Source organism: Cervus elaphus, chromosome 19 (genome assembly GCF_910594005.1).
Source record: "Cervus elaphus chromosome 19, mCerEla1.1, whole genome shotgun sequence".
NCBI lineage: Eukaryota > Metazoa > Chordata > Mammalia > Artiodactyla > Cervidae > Cervus > Cervus elaphus.
The window spans coordinates 24,450,199-24,466,915 of record NC_057833.1 but is presented as its reverse complement, the minus strand read 5'-3'; the positions used below and the strand labels follow the sequence as shown (position 1 = coordinate 24,466,915).

The 16,717-nt window shown below is 38.8% G+C and overlaps 1 protein-coding gene across 5 annotated transcripts in view; it reads left to right on the top strand.

Moving 5' to 3' along the window:
- Nucleotides 1-16,717, top strand: part of PLD1 (phospholipase D1) — a 225,217-nt gene that overhangs the window by 97,661 nt on the left and 110,839 nt on the right. For all 5 annotated transcript variants that reach the window (XM_043875453.1, XM_043875456.1, XM_043875454.1 and 2 more), the window contains 5 exons: nucleotides 703-768; nucleotides 3,276-3,334; nucleotides 4,443-4,535; nucleotides 12,345-12,497; nucleotides 16,110-16,259. In XM_043875453.1, coding sequence (XP_043731388.1) covers nucleotides 703-768; nucleotides 3,276-3,334; nucleotides 4,443-4,535; nucleotides 12,345-12,497; nucleotides 16,110-16,259 — 521 coding nt within the window. The remainder of the gene's footprint in view (nucleotides 1-702; nucleotides 769-3,275; nucleotides 3,335-4,442; nucleotides 4,536-12,344; nucleotides 12,498-16,109; nucleotides 16,260-16,717) is intronic.

Below are 16,717 nucleotides of genomic sequence, written 5' to 3'. Positions count from 1 at the left end.
ATAGATGGAGCAGTGAGGGTCTGAGAAGAGTAGGACAGAGTACAGACGCATACAGCAGGACAGACGCCCCAGGACAGGGGACACGTCTGCCCACTCGGCTTCAGTGATATGGTGCTGCCTAGGGCAGAAGATTAATTCGTTTTTTAATTTAATTAACAATTAAATGTCAGTGTTGGGGGCTTCCCTGGTGGCTCAGTGGTAAAGAATATTCCTGCTAATGCAGGAAACACGGGTTCAATCCCTGATCTGGGAAGATCCCACATGCCTCACAGGAACTAAGCCTGTGTGCCACAACTACTGAGCCTGTGGTCTAGAGCTTGGGAGCCGCAGCTGCTGAAGCCCATGTGCCCTAGAGTCTGTGCTCCGCAACAAGAGGAGCCACTGTGATGAGAAACCTGTGCGCCGAACTAGAAAACAGCCCCTGCTTGCCCCAGCTAGAGAAAACCCCAGGCAGCAGCAAAGACCCAGCACAGCCAAAAATAAAATAAATAAAAATTATTTTTTTTAAATGTCAGTTTTTTTGGTAATCTGGAACTTTTATGTTTTGAAAGAGATGTGTTCAATGTTCCTTGTCCAGTGATAATATTAATGAATAATTGAATGACTTACAGAGGATGGAAGGATCATGCCATTGTCATTAACTGCTTACATTTTCTTTTAAGTATGATAGTATCTTTAATCTGAAATATATATGTATTACAGAAACAGCTGGAAGATTACCTGACAAAGTTACTAAAAATGCCCATGTATAGAAACTATCATGCAACAGTAAGTACTTTTCAGTGATTTAAATTCTGAAGTAATTTTATAAAATTGTAAAGTGTTGGCTACATTTTAGATCATTTTATTAACACAAGTGCTTGTATTCACTTCTGCATTATTCTTTGAGTTAAACTAAGCTAAATAAAATGAATACAAAATTGATTTTACACCACAAAATCAATTTACAATACAGTTTACAATACAAAATCAATACAAAATTGATTGTATACCACCAGGACCTGTGGTCAGTCTCCTATGATAAACCATAATGGAAAAGAGTATTTTAAAAAAGAATGTCTATATGTGCACTACTGAATCACTTTACTGTACGGCAGAGATTGGCATGACATTGTGAATCAACTATCCTTCAATAAAAAAAATAAAATTAAAAAATAGGAAAACAAAATTGATTTGACAATGAGGATCCAGTTTAGGGTAATGCTATTTTTAAAATATCAACTATGATAATTAATATAACAATAAATTTAGATGAACTTGAAATACTACTGAAGATTATCTAGAAATGCTACTAGATTATCTAGAAATCAACCTCCTTCACTCCTCAGGCTTTCAGAGGAGAAAATGCCAAAATGCATTTCTAACACTGAAGAAAAAAACATTGAGTTGTTAAGTGATGAAGACAGTTGAACAGAGTTGAATACCCAAAGATTGTACGGAGCATACTGTAATTTCCATCTGACTGGCCTCTGTCTGCAAAAAGCAGATAGAAATATTAAAATCATTTTCATATAATCATCTATAATTAATTTATATTTTTATAAGCATAAGACAAGCCCCAGAAATTTTGAGATATTATCATCTCCTGGGTTTGTTGCTTGTCCTTTGGCATGGGAACCCTTTGGTCCCCTATTTTCCTAGCATTTAAATTTAACAAGTTCCTTTGGAAAGACGAAGGATATTGATTAGTACATTATTTAGAGATCAATAGCCCAATGGAATATTGTCAGATTAAATTAATCATTAAATTCTTATTCCTGAGATTCGCCTGCTCAAGTCGAGAATGGGATTTTTATCACTGAAGATGCATTGAGATATTTGGACAATACAATGTTTGTTAAATTTCAAATTGTATTATTTAGGTTTGTTTCTAAATTGACTTGGTTACATTTGTTTTCAATCCCATAAATCTATATTAGAAAATTTATGGCCAGAGATTTTTTTTCTATATAATAGTTCTAGTTCTTTATTCAAATTTCTCTTTAGTAAAACATTAGGATAAATTTGAATTTCTTCTTAATACACAGCTTTAAATTTTCTGCATTGCTAATGTGTGTTTTTTTATTTAGATGAAATTCTCTACATTTAGCAACTTTTGTATGATATTCTGAAGTTATGGTTTCTGAATTATTTAAATAATATTCCTGTTGTCAATGATTTGATAGTAGCTATATGTGCATAAGAAAATATCCAAGTATTAGATGAATGGTTTCCCTGATTTTTGCTTTTCATTTCCTATTCTTCCGTTCAGCTAGTCTCTGACTTTGCATAAATTAGTTACACCTCTGGAGAAGTTTCTTCCAATATAAACTAGGATTAGTATTTTTCTCTCTGCTCCCTAGAGATAAAATGAGAAATTCTGGCTGAGGATTTCAAGACATTTCAAATTCTACAGCTTAAAGTCTGTAATATCATTTCTAATAACCTATGTATTTCTATATTTTCCAATTAGAATGCATTTCCACAAATCAGAATTTTAAAATGTATGGTACCGAATCACCGTGTTTGATAAATGAAATATAAAGACCTTGACTTTCAAAATCCTTATAAAAAGTGCCATGTGAGAATATGTTTGATCTGAGGTTTTTAAAGATATTTAAATCCTTTTGAATTTTAAAGACTTCTTCCAATCACCCTAAGAAAGAAAACCAATTGGACCTCACAGTACTGACAGTTTTGAGAGATGTGTAACTTTTTCTTACAAGGTTAATATTAGGCAGTCACAATCACATAAACAAAACTTCAAAGGAAAATTGTTATAGTCCATTTTATTAATCCCATTTATAAGCCCAGATCAAACGCCATTTCCTCTTTGATGTCCCATTAGCTAGGAAGCAGTCATCCTCTCTCTGTACCTCTATTAATTACTTTTACGTGTAACTGTTACGGTTCTTCCCACAGAACTTGATTGATGTGGAGTGTTTTCTGTGTCTGGTCTCTCCTATGCCTCCTAATGCCAGGAGTGTATCTCTTTGTCTTTGATTTTCTATTAAGGCTCTTACTGACATGGTCTACTATTGTTGGCAGTTCTCACCGTGACCTTCTTGAGCATTTTGTCTCTACATCTTAGAGCACACAGCACTATCTTGGTTGTGTTTTAATTGTATATATCCTTCTAAAAAATACTTTTTCAGGGCAGTGCCCTTGTGATCTGTGTAATCTGTAGAGTAGCCCAGATGTGCTTATACATGGAGGTATATAATATTTTTTGAATGCCTAAATTTTTCCTCTTCTTTTTTTGCTTTCTAACGTATGGATTTTTGGCCTCTTTTCAGACAGAATTTCTTGATATAAGCCAGCTGTCTTTCATCCATGATTTGGGACCAAAGGGCATGTAAGTTTCAGTATTGGATCTCCAAGGAGAAGTATGAAAAGTTGATGAGCATTGTAGCCTTTGGTTTATTGGTATACCAAGGTGGTGGAGCTCCCCTGGCTTCACTGTTTTCTTCCCAACAGAGTCAGAGCAACTGAGGGACCTATTTATACAAAACAGAGTGTTTTGCTACATTAAACAAGGGTGCCTACTGCTCCATACTCCTTCTCCTCTTACCCCACAGTAGTGGTTGTTTAACAGAGAGAACAAATATGATGTGTGTGAGAATGCATTAAAAATCAAATATACAGGATCCCTTCTTTTTATCACATATAAAAGTTAGCTATTTATCATTTATTTTATTGACTAAAAGTAATACTGTGTAAAATGTATGTCACGTAACAAGATTGAAATTTACTTAATGATTATCTTCTGATGGGCTACAGTCCATGGGGTTGCAAAGAGTTGGCCACAACTGAGCAACTGATCACATCCTTCATGAAATGAGAGCTTGATATTACAAAGAGTTTAACTTTTATAGTCAAGAACGTTGTTGGTAGTTCTTTTAATTTTTGTTTGTTTGTTTGGTTGGCCATTATTATTGTTTTTTTTCTTTTCACATCTTTCAGAGTTAGGATATTTCTCCTTCCAAAGTAATAGCTTTGCTTTACTTCTTTGACATGGATTGGTCCTAGAACTGTAGGTGAAGGGATGCAGAAATACCCTGGAATCTGTGGGTGAGCATTGTCAATGATCTCCATAGCAGATGAACCTTCCCCGTGCCGGCATTTGGCAACATGTGGGGTCTTTTTCAGGCTGTGATGGTGGCTGGAGGGAGTGCTCAGCATTTAGAGCCAGAAGCTGGGATGCTCAAGGTCCTGCTGTGTATGCAGTATGCGGTCCCCTGTGCCAACAGGCCACATCCACCAGGGTGCTTTTAAAGATTGGCTGCAGGAGTTCTCAGCCTAGTAAACATAGCATTGATCTATTTGACGGTGAAAGCAGAAAAAGTAGAGAGGAAGGGCATGGGAGAACAGAAGAGTTTATTTAGTTCCCAGTTATGAGGCTATATCAGCTAAGTGTGAGCTGGAAGTTTAAAGATGATGGGTTAACTTGATGTCTCTTTCAGAGAAGGTATGATAATGAAAAGATCCGGAGGACACAGAATACCAGGCCTGAATTGCTGTGGCCAGGGGAGAGCCTGCTATCGGTGGGCAAAGAGGTGAGACTTGAGACTTTTGTGTGTTTGTCTTAATAAACTGAGTATTTAGGGAGTTTTTATATTCTAGTTTTCAATTGTAAATCTTTGAAAGTCATGGCAGAGCAAATTTTACATTATTTCTAAGTTCCAGGTTTCAGCTCTATTTAAACACTCTACTCAAAATTGCACTTGTAGGCAGAGTATGCCAATTACATACATAAAAACCCAATGGGCCATAGGATTCAAAAATTGGTCAGCCAGAGAAAATAGACAGTGGCCAATTAGCACAAGTCATGCTTAACATCACTAGTCATTAAGGGAAGATAAATCAAAACCACAGTGATCTACAACTTCACAGCCACCAGGATGGCTGTGATAAGCAAATTGGACAATAGCAAGTGTTGACAAGGCTGTAGAGAAATTAGAACCCTCATACATTACTGGTGCATCATGCAAATGATACCAGCCAGTTTGGAAAACAGGGTGGCAGTTCCTCCAAATGTTAAACATACAGTTACCACATACCCCAGATATTTCCAAACAGAACTGAAAATATATATCTCCATTAAAACTTATTCATGAATGTTCATAGCAGCATTATTCAGAGTAGCCAAAAAGTGTAAAAAGTCCAAATGTCCATCCCCTGATGAGTGGTTAACCAAAATATGGTACAGCCCTATGATGGAATATTATTTGTCCATAAAAAGGAATGAAGAATACTAATGGGTGTGGGATTTATTTCTGAAAAATATCTGGAATTAGATGGCCATGATGGTTGCACAAATTTTTGAATATATTAAAACCACTAAATTATACATTTTCAAGGGGTGAATTTTATGGTTTTTGAATTATATTTGAATATTTTTTAATTTTAATGAAAAAAAGAAATGAAAGTGATAAATGTTGTAATATGAATTAACCTTGGAAATATTACACTAAGTGAAAAAGAAACAGATACAGAAGGTCACATATTATATGATTCCATTCACATGAAAGGTTTAGAATAAGTAAATCTGTAGAGACAGAGTATATTCATGGTTTCCAAGGGCTGTAGCACAAGGGGAATGGGGAGTTACTACTACTGGGTGTGGAATTCTTTTTTAAAAAAATTAATTTATTTGTTTTAATTGGAAGCTAATTACTTTGCAATATTGTGGTGGTTTTTGCCATACATTCACATGAATCAGTCATGGGTGTACATGTGTCCCCCATCCTGACCCCCCTTCCCACGTCCCTCCCCATCCCATCCCTCTGGGTTGTCCCAGTGCACTGGCTTTGAGTGCCCTGTTTCATGCATCGAACTTGGACTGGCGATCTGTTTCACATATGGTAATATACATGTTTCAATGCTATTCTCTCAGATCATCCCACCCTCGCCTTCTCCCACAGAGTCCGAAATTCTGTTCTTTGTGTCTATGTTTCTTTTGCTGTCTCACATATAGGGTCATTGTTACCATCTTTCTAAATTCCATGTATATGCGTTAGTATACTGTATTGGTGTTCTTCTTTCTGTCTTACTTCACTCTGTATAATAGGCTCCAGTTTCATCCACCTCATTAGAACTTATTCAAATGCATTCTTTTTAATAGCTGAGTAATATTCCATTGTGTGTATGTACCACAGCTTTCTTATTCATTCGTCTGCTGATGGACATCTAGGTTGCTTCCATGTCCTAGCTATTGTAAACGGTGCTGCGATGAACATTGGGGTTCATGTGTCTCTTTCAATTCTGGTTTCCTCAGTGTGTATGCCCAACAGTGGGATTGCCGGGTCATTTGGCAGTTCTATTTCCAGTTTTTTAAGGAATCTCCACACTGTTCTCCATAGTGACTGTACTAGTTTGCATTTGGATGTGGAATTCTTTCTGGGTGATGAAAATATTCTGGAATTAGATATTAATGGTGACAGAGTGCAAATTTACAAACATAGTAAATAAAATACACTAAGACCCAGTAAACTATACATAAAAAATAAACCAAAAAAATGGTAGTGTTCAGGAGTAATTTTAGAGTTATATTTGTGAGGATGTATATTATGGTAAGTATGATATAGACAGAAAACTTTAATTCATGTCCTATGTCCTGTCCAACTAAAGACTCCTTATAGAGGAGTATTCTTATCTCATTCTTATTTGTTTCTCAAAGCATCTATGACAATGTTTTAACATAATAGACAACAGCTATTTGTTCCAATAATAATTTACTGGAATTTTAAAAACTATTAAGAGATGTTTGTTATTTTTCTAACCTTGAAAAAAAATATGAACTCATGTAAAGATGAAATTAAATTATGTGTGAGTTGAAGATATATAAGCTTAAAACTAGGATCTTTAAACGTGTATTTCAGATACACTGCCAACCAAAACTACCATTAGATTGGTTTCTTATTTTCTGGGTTTTTAAAGAATAGAAGAAATTACAAGGGAAAGATCAAGAGATTAAGCGAGAGGAAGCTGAGAATTTCTGTATTACAAAAAGCAAAAGATTTTTTAACTACAATCAACAGGGTACTAGTAGACTAGACAGTATTTGTTTTCAAATAAACTTCTGTAGTTTATTTAAATGTCCCCAGAAACTTGGGGTATAAGTCACATCACAAGAAATTCAGGGACTCCCACTTGAAGTAGCTTCCCACCCTCCTACCTGCAGTGGTACAGAACCCAGGAGAGGAGCAGAGCATAAGCCAGCCTGCTCCTGCCGCTATGAACTTCCCTGGTAAGGAATCTGCCTGCAATTTCAGGAGACCTGGGTTCTATCCCTGGGTCAGGAAGACCCCCTGGAAAAGGAAATGGCGGCCCACTCCAGTATTCTTGCCTGGAGAATTCCACAGACAGAGGAGCCTGACCGGCTCCAGTACATGGGGTCACAAAGAGTCGGACATGACTGAGCGATCAACACTTTCACTTCGTGCCCTTGTGCCCTGCGCCACACCATGCCTCTCGGGGAGGCAGGGCCTCCAAGCCACTGGGGCCCTGGCCCAGATCCCTCTTGCCTACTCCCTGGGCATCAGCTTTGCCTAAGGTTGCTACTAAGTGTTAAGTATGGATTTGGGGCTGCAAGCACTGGTGAGTCTTTGACGGAAGGCTTGCTCTGGGCTGCCTGCACAGAGTAGGCTGGAGGCATTCGCAGCCCCTAGGAACAACCTTCAGCCAAGAACTGGCTGGAGTCCAGCCCCCTCAGCCATCAGGTAGGGTGATTCTCCAGCAAACTCTGCAGTCTCCCAGGGTTCCCTGGAAGATTTGCAGCACAGCTGCCCACAATCCAGTGCATGAAAACACATCCTCGATGGCTCCCTTCCTGCTTTTCCTTCCTGCCCTTCCCTTCCTCTGCTTCCTACTAAGCTCCCTAAAAAGTCCCTTTACAAAGCTCTCTCACTTCCATCCTTGTCTCAGAGTTGACTTCTAGAGCAACCCAACCTAAGACATCGACTCAAGAGATGGAAGCCTGGATCTGGTCCATTTTGTCACTCACTGAGTGCCTAATGTTTGCCAGGCTGTGCTCTAGCCACTGTGAGAGCCGTGGTGAACAAGGCCATGTCCCTGCCCTCACAGAGCACCTATTGGAGGAGATCACAACAGTGGAGAAGCCGACAGGCAGGGTGAATGACATTAGCGCAAGTGCTGATCAGAGCTTTGAAGGAAAAAGAAGGTGATGGGACAGTCAGGGACGTGAGGACTTCAGACGGAGGCTTTAGCTACAGAAGTCAAGGAAGTGACCTTTGAGTTGTAACCTCTGTGAGAAGGGGCAGCCCTAAAAGATAGAAGCGGGAGGCTTTGTTATATAAAGGAAATATACCTCCCCCACTTTTTAAAGTCTGATATATCAGATTTCAGTCTTCCCTGGTGGCTCCGTGGGTAAAGAATCTGCCTACAGTGCAGGAGACACAGGAGATGTGATTTCAGTCCCTGAGTCGGGAAGGTCCCCTGGAGGAGGGCATGACAACCCACTCCAGTATTCTTGCCTGGAGAATCCCACGGACAGTGGAGCCTGTTGGGCTACAATCCATGGTGTTACAAAGAGTGTGACACAACTGGAGTGACTGAACACGCATATCAGACTTCAATCAGAACCATCTAAAAAGATATGATCTTCCCTAGAATAAAATGTCTCTTCATTTTAAATTGTATAACTCTTTCCATGAAACTTGAAGCCTTGGTTCCATATTAATAAGTATTTCCTGAGTTATATTCATGGGGTATAAAATGTCAGTACCAAACAAAAATGATAAGATGTAGCTGACAAATTTTGTTTGGAAAATTTCCCACACGAGAAGACTATTGGTGTCTAAATGAGAGTTACTTTCAAGGGCAACACTTGGTCATATCTCTTTTGTAAATTTTTGTATCCATTTAAAAAAAAAAGATTCTGATCATTTTGTTGACAAACTGACATAAGGCAAACAAGGCAATCAAACTTTCAACCAAGTCTCAGACTCAAGTATGAAGAAAAGAAAAAAAACATTTCTTCTGTTCTGCTGGCGAACACAGTAAGCATTTCTTCCCTCGATTTAAAACATCTACTTAAACAGCACATCCTGTTGATGGGCTCAGTGATAAATTTCTTATCTCAAATAATATCTTAAGAGATAATTTATAAGAAATAAATTTAGCATTTACTGAACTATGAACTATACTAAGAATTACAATTTTTAGACAGTGACCACATCTAAATGATTTTATTTACTCTCCATGATCCATTTGTGCAGCTGTTATTTAGGCAAGAGTGTTGCTTTGCCTGAAGAACTTGTCTGGGCCCTGGGACCAGTGGACATGACACACATTCCCTGTTCTCAAGGATCTCACTTTCTAGTAAGGGAAAGACAAGAAACAAGCAGACAAATAAATAGTTCCAGACAGTGATAAGTAATGTGAAGAAGCTAAACAGGATGCAGAGGCAGGTGGGATGGGAGCCCAGGAAAACCTTTCCGTGGAGAAATATTTAAGCAAAAGATTGATTGACAGGAAGGGACTGCTCATTGGAGGATCTGGAAGAAATAAGTGAGGAAGAGCAAATGTAGAAGCCCAGAGAACAAGGTTAACAAGTCTCAGGACCAGTGAGACCAACATGGTGGGAAGGAAGAGTATGAGATGAGGCTGAGCAGGTGACATGTGACTTAGGTGGCTCTATCTGCATTTTAGTGACACAGTTTGGAGTAGAACAGGTCACATCTTGTTAGAACAGACCATGATCTCACCTGGTATAGAACAAGAGAATTCATAAAAGCTCACATTTATTGGCTCCAGGCATTGTGCTAAGCAACATCCTTAAGTCATCTCAATGAATCCTCAAAAATACTTATGAGCTGGACATTACTGTTTATCCTCGTTTTATGGATTTAGACCTCAGGCTCAATTACCCTAGTTCACAGAAAAGGGCGAGTGACAGAACCAAAACTGGAGCCCAGGCAGGCTGACTTCAAGCAGACACTTAACCCCTGAGCAGCAGGTGCTGACTCCCAGAAGACTGCTTGATGAATTCCTTTCTTGGTGCATATCCTCCTGTTTAAAAAAAAAAAAATCTATTGACAAAAGAGACAAAGAGGAGAAACAAGAAGAAGTTTAATGAATGGCATAGTTAAGAAGAGCTTTAAACAAAGGTCAGGCACCAATTCACCTTATATCTAACAACTGTTACAGAGAACAACTCATCATCGTCAAAACAGAAACCATTATCTTTTGCCTTCAGATTTCAAAATCCAGCAGTCACTACTAAACACTTCTGTATTTCTTCATCCCTCACTGTTGTATCTGGTGTGGAGCTCTGGCTAGAGCTGGGTCTGATGCCATTCAGGTGACGTTGACTTCTCGGCAAGTCCAGTACGTTTGACTTTTCTTTCTCAGTTTGACAAACCCACCAGCTGTGGTTTTCAAAACCTGTGGCTCCTTCCTGGTCAGCAATATAGCACACTGCTGCTCTGGGCCTGTGCCCTGCTCTCTGCTGTCTAGCTTACGTAGAAAGTCAAGCTGGGACAAGGGACCACAGCTAAAGAAGGACCTTTAACAGATACGTGATCTGTCTACTCTCTTTAAATCTTGACTGACTTTTCATCAACAAGCAGTTACATGTAACTCATAACTCAGCCCCATCAGAATGACTGAGTTTCTATTTGATATCATGGCCTTGGTAGTTATATTGAGCAGTGTTAAGAGAATTCTTATAAAACATGAATTTCTGCATTTTCTGAAATCTACTGAGAGTGTTACCCATTAATATTGTTCAGTTGCTTTATATTAGGTTCCAAGTGAGAAACTTTCTTTGGAATTTATCTTTTTGTAGGGCGACTTCTTTATTTCCTTAATTTATTTGTTTTTTAAGAAAAACCAGGAAGCTCAAACCCACATTGGTGTGTCATTACAATTATATTAGTGTTGTGGTTAGATATTTGCTTTCTCTGACCTTGATGTTTCCCCTTTTGTTAATCCTAACACATGTATGACCTTTACTGTGTTATCCTAAATCCATCCCACCCCCTTTAATTGGAAAGGAGACAGCCTATATATTAAAGAACCAATTAAATGAAACCATGTGGAAATCAATGTAGATTGTCTACATTAAATCCCAAATTAGAGAGCCACTAAAATGTAATGTGGTTAGCAATTTCAGTAATGATTTGTTATAGATTTCCTTTAACTTCTGAGTTCATGTGTTACATTTACAATATTTGTTCATTTATGTTCAGGTATTCTGGCCCTACCTATTTCATAACGTGCTTTACGTTGCCTAATATGTGATATAGTATTCCCATTGTTTGTTTCTTTAATTATCAACCAATTCATTTGACCACTACACAATTGCAGATGACTATGCTATTACCTACGTGGCCTTCAGACCCTCCTCAGTGTGGCCTTTGCCAGGCTCCTACCCACTCCCTACACCTCATCTGCTACACTTCCTGAAACCCTGGCCTCCCCAGACTGTCCCCAGTACAGGCAGCATTCCCAGCCTTAGTGCCTGTGCTAACTCTTCCCTCCATGTGGGATGTATACCTGGACTACCTCTTTGGACTCTGCTTGTTGGGCTCCTTCCTGGTTTTGCTCAGACAACACTTCTTTGAGAAATGCCACTAGCTCTTTCTCTTAGAACTGAGGACCCCTTCCTTACACACACCTCTTTCTGCTTTCCTCCTTTGATACCTATCCCATTCAGCCTAGCATTGTTATTGTGCCCCACCAGCCTATTAAGTTCCTTCGAAAACATGTCTGATTTATCTTTGTGCGATTTCTACCTCTGCTCTAACTCCCAGTTTATCACTGTACTTTTCCATTGTGAAGCTCTTAAAAATATATTGAATTGATTGCAGATATACTTTTGAAAGATCATGTTCCACTGAGCATCATTTACTAATGGTCCTTAAACCACCAATAATTTGAAATGAACAATATGCAGAGTCCTGGATGCTTATTGAATTTTTTTAAAGGGGGATTTTCACTGACTCAGAGACTCAGTTGCCTCTTCCATGACGGTTTATTTTAGCAAACACTAACCCATCCCATTTTTCTAACAGCTTTGGTTCCTGCTGTACATCCTGTGAGCACTGCCCACCCACATCAGGGACATCCTTCCAGGCTTTGCCATTAGTGTCTAAAGGGCCAGTGCCTCGTCTTGAATTGCTTGGTGCCAGTACTTCTCTGGGAAACATAATAGGAAGATTTTTATATTGTTTTTCTGTTTCATAATGTTTTCATATTTTTAAAAAATAGATCCCTTGTGTAAAAGATAAAATTATGCTTACTGTCTGCTAGAGTGCTTACTTCAAACTTGTCATAATAACGTGTTCCCTTTGTTTCAGTAATTCAGTACAACTTCAAAAATATGTATTTCCTTCTTACAGGTGGTTGATAGTAAAAGATTCCTTTTTACTGTATATGAAACCAGACAGTGGTGCTATTGCCTTCGTCCTGCTGGTGGATAAAGAATTCAGAGTTATGGTGGGGAGGAAGGAGACAGAGACGAAATATGGACTCCGAATTGATAATCTTTCAAGGTAGAATTTGGAAAGATTTTTGAAAGATTTCTCTAAAAACAGTTTTTCTCCCAACATTAAGTGAAGAAGAAGGTAAAATAATTTAGGTATTAGAAAATTATTGTTTAGAACTCATCCTCAATTAAAAGTAATGAAACTACTTTTTTTATATCTTTAAGATGCAGAGTATCCTATATGCAAGAGCCAGAATAAATGATACCATGTATTGCTGTGTGCCTGTTTTAACAAAATATGTGCCTGATTTAACAAAATTGACTACCCAATAATACCAATTACCAAACAGATAAGGAGTAATAGATTTTGTTTTTAAAAAGTAGAATTTTACTTTATAAATGGATACCCTTTAATTAATAAAACATGTACAAAGTGATTTGATTATAAAAATTCTGTTTACATACATTTTTTAAAAGATACCTTGAAGGATACTCAACTGTACAATTATTATAGATTTTATTAGTGAGTTTGTGTGTGTGTTGATAAATGTTTCTTTCTGAAAGGTTGTAGTTATACAATATATGTGTGTCTTTTTCTCTCTTATATATATATATATTTGTCTCTGTAAAGTTCAGGCTCAGGTATATGAATACATTTTTGTTGTTTGGTTCCTAAGTTATATCCGACTCTTTTGTGACACCATGGACTCCTCTATGGAATTCTCCAGGCAAGAATACTGGAGTGGGTTGCCATTCCTGCTCCAGGGGATCTTCCTGACCCAGGGATTGAACCCACATCCCCTCCTTGACAGGCAGATCCTTTACCACTGAGCCACCTGGGAAGCCCGTATGAATACATACAGATATACAAAGGTCTGTCTAGTCAAGGCTATGGTTTTTCCAGTGGTCATGTATGGATGTGAGAATTGACCATAAAGAAGGCTGAGCACCGAAGAATTGATGCTTTTGAACTGTGGTGTTGGAGAAGACTCTTGAGAGTCCCTTGAACAGCAAGGAGATCAAACCAGCCAGTCCTAAAGGAAATCAACCCTGAACATTCATTGAAAGGACTGAGCTGAAACTGAAGCTCTAATACTTTGGCCACCTGATGCAAAGAGCCGACTCTTTGGAAAAGACCCTGATGCTAGTAAAGATTGAAGGCAGGAGGAGAAGGGGACAACAGAAGACGAGATGGTTGGATGGCATCACCGATTCAATGGACATGAGTTTGAGCAAACTCTGGGAGATGGTGAAGGACAGGGAAGCCTGGCCTGCTGCAGTCCATGGGGTCTCAGAGAATTGGACTTGACTGAGTGAGCTGAACAATGACAACAACAATACATTTCTCTCTATACACACTGACTGACATCAAATATATATATATATATATATATATTTAATATAAATATGCTACTCATACTAATATGTTTGCATGTGTGTGTGTGTGTGTGTGTGTGTGTGAAAAATGCTGAACTTCCCGATCTCAGACAATGGGAGCTTCAGGATGTTATTGGAAATATAATGATGCTGCCATTAAATCTCCCTCCTGGAAATTCCCTGGCAGTTCAGTGGTTAGGACTCTGTGCTTTCACTACCAAGGGCCTGAGTCCAGTCCCTGATCAGGGACCTAGAATCCCACAAGGTACACAGTGCAGCCAAAAAAAAAAAAAAAGCCACCTCCCTCCTGGTACTACTTTCCTATTTTCTGGAGGACCATAGAAATCAGACCACAGTTTTCATTGGTCGCTGTAATGGTTGCCTTACTGGCCATCTTATCTCCATTTCCTGTCCTCACTGGTTTATGCACCCTTGCCAAATGAATCCATACAGATCCAGGTTTCATCTGCTCCCTCTCTGGTGTACGTGGTCCCCCTCCTTGTATCAAGTAAGCCCAAATTCCTCCATTTACTATCTAAGGCCTTTAATCTCTCTACCTTCATTTGGCAATCCCTCCCTAAAGCAGTCGTTCAGTTCTTTAGGGATGGTTCCCTTCACACCCCTCCTCACACATTTTTTAATTTCACCCTTCTTCTTTCTACTTCCATGTTTGGAATGGTCCTTTTTTTTTTTTCTTTCCTTACCTCTGATTCACATCCTGTGATAAGACTTCTGTTTGTCCTTTATCTCTTCTACAATATCTTTTTCTCATAGCTGGTTTTCAGAGGCATTTCAGCTCAGTTGGAACAGTGCTTGCATGCTGGGTCAAGCCCAGGCATTTCTGCGCCCTGGTGACCTCTCTGCAGAACCCCGTGTCTGCCTGCTGCGGCCGATGGAGAATGCCTCACTCCTCCCAGCACCACCATATCTTCACCTCGCCCCTCCCTACACCCCAGACAAAAGCCAAGCATCAGTCTCTGACATATCAAGGGGACCAGTTTGGACATCCCTAATCTTTGTAAATAATTATTTTAGGGTCTTGTGCATATAGCCCCTTCCCTCCTTCTTATCAGGATCATTACATTTCTCCCCAAAGCAAACTCTCCCTGCTCACCCACAGCACGGGTCCTCTACTGGGGCAAGTTTCTGCCTAAATGGCAGGGAGACTGCTGACTTCAGTTCCTTATTTCCTCTGGGTTTTAATTGTTCTTGTTCTTGTTTGTTTTTTTTTTTTCCCTTTTGGCAGTTCCTGGAGACATACAGATTCCTATTTCACTGACCAGGGATAGAACCTGGAGTTCTGGCAGTGAAAGCATGGAGTCCTAACCACCGGACTGCCAGGGAGTTCCCACACCTTGGTTTCTCTGAACTTCAGATTTGGATAACTTATTTCCTCCTCTTAGTGGTAGTCACCTATTCTGGTATTTGTCGTGTAATAACTTTTTGTAATCGCCCACTTTGAATTTTTTTTCAGCACTAACAAACAAATCTGTAACCAGTTAGGATCATTTAGTCATTGGCAATAAAAAAATCCAGTGCCGCCTGGTTTACATCAGAAGTCATTAATCAGATATGTTAACCACGGCTCATTCCAGGGCTCCAGCTATGTCATTGAGGTGCATTTTCCTGGAGTTTCTCAACTCTGTCTCCTGGGATCTGCTCTATCCTCAGGCTGGTCTCCTGGTGGTAGCAAGATGGCTGCCTCTTACACTCAAACCAAGTTTAGTGGAAGGGGAAGAGTCTTCTGCTGGCATTTCTGAGCAAGTCCTTGATTTTATTTTCACTTTTTGGGTGGAGTTGGCTTATGAATATCATCCTTGAACCAGTCTTTGGAATCAGGAGCTGGAGTATGCCATTTTGTTGGGTTTGGTAGACCCAGAGAAGGCGCGGGATGATCAGGCTATTTCCAGAGGCTGAGGGAATGGACACCAGGTGGGCCAAAGGGAAATGTCCTTTACAGGAACCCGTAGTTTTCTAAGACTTAGATGTAGGATCTCACTTTATGCCTCTTCCATGTCTTCCTCACAGCTTGGCCCAGTTAGCTCCAGGCCTTTACATATGTTTGCATAAGTGAATGAGGGAATAAGTAACCTGAAAGTTTGTTTTTGCTACATTGAATATATTTGTAAATACTGTCAAAACCATTTAAAAGTCTGCTTTTTTCATATCAGTAGGATGCTCTTTGTCTAAAATTTTCCTTGTTGCAGTACCAAAACAAATGGGACATGTTTAATTCTTAAATTGTTTAAAGAGATAGAGCATAAAGTAACCATTCTTTTCCATATTTTGCTTTTCTTTGAAGGACACTGATTTTAAAATGCAACAGCTACAGACATGCTCGGTGGTGGGGAGGGGCTATAGAAGAATTCATCCAGAAGTATGGCCCCGACTTTCTCAAAGATCATCGATTTGGGTCATATGCTGCTATCCAAGAGAACACTTTAGCTAAATGGTAAGATCTTTTTGCTCTAAGACTATGAAGGTAGTCATAGTCTTTAATATTTAATATTAGCATTTAATATTACAGTGGTCTAAGTTCACCCAGAATCAATTTTTGAAGCTGTGAAAAAATATTATGTGTTATACTTCACAAGAGCCTTTATAGGACTACCTGAGCATAGATTATTTTTCCATTTTTTGTTTTTATGATTTTTTTAAAAATGAACTTTGGATAGCTAGCTTTAGATTGTGAAGTTTGATTTTAAAAGTTAGCTTCATACATTTTCTTAATGATGCAAATGAAAAGTTTATTTAAGTCATTAGCCATAATTTAAGAAAGAAATTTACTTGGTAGGTATTTCTTTTAAATAAAATTTTGCTTAGCATGTTATTCTACCCATGGGTTAGGAAATGGTCTGTTTTCAGTCTCAGAAGAACAATGGTGTGTGAGTTCAGTAGAGTGGGACAGTG